We start from the raw sequence: 6,448 nt of genomic DNA, 5'->3' as shown, positions 1-6,448 counted from the left end.
AGGGGTGTCACAAGGTCGTGGCGAGGAGGTGGTTACAAAGTCGTGGTGAGGAAAGGGGTGTCACAAGGTCGTGGCGAGGTGGTTACAAAGTCGTGGCGAGGAGAGGGGTGTCACAAAGTCGTGGTGAGGAGAGGGGTGTCACAAGTTCGTGGCGAGGAGAGGGGTGTCGCGAAGTTGTGGCAAGGAGAGAGGGGATGGCGTGAAGATATGGGCAAGTTGAGTGAGAAAGACTTATGCAATGCTAAAATGCGACTTACTCAGCTGAGCAGTGTTGTTATCATGGAATTTAGATACAACACCCATCATATCGTCAGTGATTTGGTGCATGCCTTCAACAGAAGCTTGGAACTTTTGCTGGAAATCCGTCATCTGTTTGCTGTTGCAGCTCTCTACCTTCTTCTTGCGGTCCAGCTTCGCATGCAGGCCATACACATCCGATGTGGAGTCATCTGCTGTGGTTAACAGCTGCAATATTGTTGCAATTGGAAATGGAGTGAGAAAGTAATAGGTAAAAAAACCGAAACGAGAGGAAATAAAAAGCAAAACATCACCCCCTCCCCACACACCTTATGTTTTTTTTTCCTTCGTTTTCTGTTCCTACTAAACACATTATCACCATCTGTTTATCTCTCTCTCTCTCCTCTTGATAAAATAGAAACGAGCAAGCAACACATGGCAGTATCCCAGTGATGTCTTTAGTCATCATTATCATCAACATCAATTTAATACCCACTTTTCCATGCTTCCATAGACCAGACAGAAGTTGTTGAGGCAGATTTTTCTATGGCTGGATGCTCTCACTTGCTGCCAGCCCTCACTTGCTTCCAAGTAAGATAATAAGTCATCATAGGCCAGATATGGTTTCCACATTAGACTGAAAACAACTTCAGTTGTATGACTGGCACTCATTTACAACTATCGCACACATATAGGACACATATACTCACACATGTAAATGACCAATGAGCTTTTTTTCAGTTTACATCTACCAAATCCACTCTCAAAGCTTTGATTGACCAAGGGCTATAGTAAAAGAGACTTGTTCAAGATGCCATGCAATGGGACCGAACCTGAATCTACATGGTTTGGAAGCAAGCTTCTCCAGTTCATAGCAACTCTTACAACTTTGCTATTATTCTTATTCAGCACATGGATGGTAAAATCAGTTAAGCAGTAGAACAAATACCAAATAATTTTTTTGTTAGATAGAAGAGAGAAAAAACTAGAGAGGCACAGAGATAGAAAGAGAGAGTGTATGAGTCGTCCTGTGTCAATTCTTGGAAATTACAAGTAAATTCTTTCAGTGTCTTCCATGAACTACAATGATGCCACATACATTTCTCTTTCCGCTCAGACTAAGAAAGAATATTTTATCGCAAGTGAGAGTTATCAACTTCTCAAAGAAAATCAGAACAAGTTGTTGAAAAGAAAAGAAAAAAAATGGTATCGTCTACCTTCTCAGCACGAGAATAGAGCTCGGATTCAGTCTTCATGTGTTCCGTCACCAGGAACTTCTGTTCGTCACATTCATTACTTTTGTTTGTAAGGTTGCGCATGGTGTCACTTAATTGGTTCTGTGTGACATTCAAGGTTTCTGTTGTATCTTCCAACTGGCGATCAACCTTCTCAAACAGTTCTTGTATCTGCGTATAGGAAAAATAAAAACCAAGTTGATATTGAACTAAATATAAAAAAGTTCCTAACAACAGCTAGCAGTAAATAGCCATCATCTGTAGCAACTCACAGGCTACGTGTTCCGTTCAAGTTGATCATAAACACTACAAGAATTTCTTTTAATAAACACAAAGGTAGTTTTAATCATATTAAAACATCATTCACATTCGAGATGGTCTTATGGTAATAATAAAACCTTTTGATGGCAACTTGACCAAAAACGTCCATAGTTCTATAATACAAATTTCCTCATTTAGAATGATCTCAGTTAAAACTTTCCTCCAAAATTTCAAGTTAACTTTTGTTCCAAAAAACCAGCTCAATATTGACAAAGTTACTTTCATAAATTCTTCATTATTTTCAAAATTAATTGAAACAAAGAAAGCATATTTTAGCAAAAAATATGGTAACACAATGGTTAATTCAAGCTCTGCACTTGACTGGAACTTTTTTTTTTTTAATCAACACTGGAAGGATAAGAAGACAAGTTGACCACAGTAAGATTCAAATTCAGAACACAAATATCTGTAACTAAACAGCACAAACAATTCTGTCTAACACTTAACTTTTTCATTGCGATATTTTTCTTGAAATTAAAACTGCTTTTCTTTCAATTAATTTTGAAAATAATGCAAAACACAATAACATAACTGTCGTTATTAAGTTGGTATTTGGAATAAAGTAACTTGAAATTTTAATGGAAGATTTTAATTTAGATCACAGTAAAACAAGAAGTTTGTATTACAACAGAGCCAAGAGTTGGTACTCAAGGGCTGGTTGGTACTGAAAGGGTTAATGTTTGTACCAATCCACTACCTTAGAAAACAGCCAGGTGAAGAGGATGAAACAAAAGGCTCCTGGAATATTAGTATAAATACAGGCAAGGACTCACCTTGTCTTTCTCTTCTACCAATGCTGTAATTCGGTCTTCCATTTCTTTCACCACTGTATCTTGCTGAGCAAGTTTTGTAACCATAGAACTGCAGATTATAAAGGATATCAAATTAAAAAGAAAGCCAAGAGACGCACAAGACAAGAGAGGGGGGGGGTTCTTTGTATTTTTGATAATCCTTGGTAATATAATCAAATTTTATCTTCAATATTCTATTCTTGCTTAGAAATATTACTGCTATTTCCTTTTACATAATGGAAAAATTATACAAATAGTAAAGCACCAGACTAAATGGTTTACGCTAATTAATTTTCACTTTCTACATTCTTAATTAGTCTTGCCAGTAGTAATTTTGCATTTCATACTTCTGGGTCAACTACATATGTATGTATATATAGATAGATAGAGAGAGAAAGATTTATATATCTATACACAAACACCAATAAAATGAGGTACAATAAAATACATAAGCAAAATCAGGCTCAATAGTAGACACCACAACCCACTCCAGAATCCAGCATTATACAATGTGGGCCATCATATTCTGGACAGGTTAGAGTGCAGAATATGAGCCAAATAATAGAAACAAAAATAAGCTTTATAGGACATACACGTGTTTCAACTATATGCCAAAATAATTACGTAACAAAAGTAGAAACAGTATGCAATCATACATTTCACCTCATCAGTGTCCCACCATAAATACAAGCTATGTTGACGCTCCAGACACATACCACACACACACAGCATGTAAATGATCAAAAACCTCGGAGTTACATAAAATAGCACGATGCTCTGAGAGAGACATGGCATTGTTTAGACTTCATTGATGTGTTTTGTCTGCTATTTACTGTGACATGTTGATCATTTGCAAAATGGAAGTATAAAGAGATTTCAAAAAAAAAAAAAAAAAAAAAAGAAAGGAAAAAATATTTAAAAGATGCCGAAATGGAAGTTAAAGCCACATACTTGTAGTTTTCTTCAGCCAAGAATATGCCGTTTTTCTCTCGAGCTGCAAGCAAATCTTTCTTTAGCGTTTCAATCTCATTGGTGTACTCCTGTAGTAAAAGAAATTCCCATCATTACTAACAAATAAACTGGAGAAGGAAAGAATGCAACACCTTATGAATGCATTAGTGCACATAAGGTAAAGACTCCTTTTGATCATGAATAACCATGGGATTGCACCTAGAAAGGCCCACTCCGAGGCACAAGTCCAACAGTTGACCATGTATACCAGCCTCCCTTCTCTGCACCACTGATGCTATCTAAGGAAAAGGCAAAGGGACCAATACAGCTTGGCACAAGTGACATCACAACTCATTTCTACAGCTGAGTGAACTGGAGCAACATGGAGTAAAGTATCTTGCTCAAGAACACAACACACAGCCCAGTCCAGGAATCAAACTCACTACCTCATGATTGTAAGCCTGATGCTCTAACCACTGAGCCATGTGCCAACAAGAGTTACAAAATTGTACCTGTAGGAGAAACACGTAAGAGATATCCCCTATTAGAAATACTTCAGACAGTATCAGATAATTAGAAGCAGGTTGACATTTGAGAGCTAACCTCTTCTATGACAACAGTCATAGTTTCTTTATCAAAAAAAAAAAGGAAAATTAAAAAACAATTTCTCCCTCAGATGAAATGTAAATATTGTAATAAAACATATTTTGAAACTGACAAGCACCATTTATACATCTGTGTGTGTGTGTGATCTTTTAATGCTGCATTCTATCTTGGTATGGATTTGATGAACAAAGGTTGAGAGGATAGGGGCAATGATAAATATGAGTGGGAAGAAAGATAAGGGAAACGATGATCAGAGATTAGGTAGGATTAAAGGGCTGATTGTAGTAACTGGTGGATCAATATTGAGGATGTTATTGGTGATACACAAGTTTGAGGGAAAGTCAGAGAGAGTATGTGCTGACTGGCAGCGTGGGTTTGAAGAGCAACAGAATAGTAGTAGAGAGGAGACAGATGTGAGAAAAGAAGATGATGTATGGGTGGACAGACTGCAAAAGTGTGAAGGGAGAAGGTAAATGTAGAATGAGGGAAGAGTGAGAGATGTCTGGTGACGGAAGTATATGCATATAATAGAAAATGTTGGTTCATACTTACTTTAAGGAGAGCTTTCTTTGTTAGTTTCTGATTAATTTCAGGTCTGTTCTGAATGTTTTTGGCCCTATGGGCATAGTCCAATGTGCTTAGAGTTTCCTACAATATACAATTTAAAACCTGAAGAATCAAAATAATTCTGGCAGCAAAAATTACTAAAAAACTGAATTTTTTTTTAATGATCAATGATGAACATGTTTGAGAAAAAAAACAAATTAAAGATAATGAAATATGCCCCAGCAAAGCCACAAATGACAGGCTAAAACAGGTAAAAGAAACTAAAGATTTTTATTTTAGACAAAGAAAAGAAACATGCTTTTATATATATATATATACACACACATTCGCAGTGAAACTGAAAAAAGGAATAACTTACCTCAACGTTACAGAGGGATGGTGCAATTGTAGCTATGATGCATGTTTTTGTTTTACCCCCTAAAGAATCTTGCAGCAGTCTTGTTAGTTTGCTCTCTCTGTAAGAGAACAGAGAGAAATAAATAAGCTTCTACAAATATTATTGTAATTGGTGGATGAATGTGCGTGTGTGTTAGCATGTACACGTACACATCATTTCTTGTATGAATACAAACTTTGTTTTACATCTGTTTTTTCATGGTTACATGGGTTGGATGAGTATGCCCTTCATTACACTAACCTTTTCCAGATTTTCAAGTAAGGGATCTCTACTCCATAGGGCTCAGTCTGCCTACATGACAACAGTTTAAGTGTTCAAAGTGGTGGGGAATAATACCTGATGGTTATTTTTTGGATATTTAGCTCATCCTCAGAGATGAAGACATTTCGATATTTGAAATGAAGAGGGTGGGATGTAAAACAGTAAATCATGCTTTGACATATTGTGAAACAAGAGATTAACAATGTGTTCCTAGCAACTCCTGAATCTAAATGAACAACTAATTAATAACAGGTAGAGTCAAGATAGGTTAGAAAATTACTTGAACAAAAAAAACCTTACCTGTAAGGAACATGAGGAGCATGTTCTACAAGGGCTGTAATGACTCGTCCAAGGGTTAACAGACTCTGGTTGATGTTACCTGGATAAGAAAATAATAAACACTATTTCTAACCTCCAGCACCACCACCACCACAACCCATCTCCACTACAGCAACAAAAACAATAACAAACATATTTTCTCAAGAAAAATGATCCCAATTTCTAACATTAACAGAAGGCCACAACTTCTAAGGGAAGGCTACAACAGTTGATTGGAACTCATCTGACATTGATTTTCAGGAGTAGATAAACTAGGTCAAAATCAGTCTTAGTCAGATTTTTGCTATCAGAACTTAGATAATTCTTTGCACCTCTAACAAGTCCATTGAGCCAGGATCCAAATGAGAGTATTATCAATAAAACTGATCCCGAAATGTGACTGATCCCTCATTGTCTACATTTGGCGGATATTTGTCCTCATCTTGTTTGTTGTTAACACAACCTCCAGCCTTCATCAGGTGTCTTGAGGAAATTTTGAACCTCTGTTCTCATTCCTAAGGTATTTTTCGAAGGATTTTCGAGCGAGATCGTTGCCAGTGCCCCTGGACTGGCTTGTGCGGGTGGCACATAAAAGACACCATTTCGAGCGTGGCCGTTTTCGTGCGGGTGACACGTAAAAGCACCCACTACACTCTCTGAGTGGTTGGCGTTAGGAAGGGCATCCAGCTGTAGAAACTCTGCCAAATCAGACTGGAGCCTGGTGTTGCCATCCGGTTTCACCAGTCCTCAGTCAAATCGTCCAA

At 37.2% G+C, this 6,448-nt stretch overlaps 1 protein-coding gene across 1 annotated transcript in view; it reads right to left on the bottom strand.

The window, feature by feature from the left end:
- Nucleotides 1–6,448, bottom strand: part of LOC106878569 (kinesin-like protein KIF11) — a 33,256-nt gene that overhangs the window by 19,697 nt on the left and 7,111 nt on the right. Inside the window, exons 8-14 of the mRNA XM_014927813.2 lie at nt 5,667–5,745; nt 5,067–5,163; nt 4,694–4,789; nt 3,536–3,624; nt 2,567–2,654; nt 1,455–1,643; nt 258–465 (exon numbers count right to left, since the gene is read on the bottom strand). Coding sequence (XP_014783299.1) covers nt 258–465; nt 1,455–1,643; nt 2,567–2,654; nt 3,536–3,624; nt 4,694–4,789; nt 5,067–5,163; nt 5,667–5,745 — 846 coding nt within the window. The remainder of the gene's footprint in view (nt 1–257; nt 466–1,454; nt 1,644–2,566; nt 2,655–3,535; nt 3,625–4,693; nt 4,790–5,066; nt 5,164–5,666; nt 5,746–6,448) is intronic.

This window comes from Octopus bimaculoides, chromosome 14, assembly GCF_001194135.2.
Source record: "Octopus bimaculoides isolate UCB-OBI-ISO-001 chromosome 14, ASM119413v2, whole genome shotgun sequence".
Classification (NCBI taxonomy): Eukaryota; Metazoa; Mollusca; class Cephalopoda; order Octopoda; family Octopodidae; genus Octopus; species Octopus bimaculoides.
This window is presented reverse-complemented; position numbering and strand designations above follow the sequence as displayed.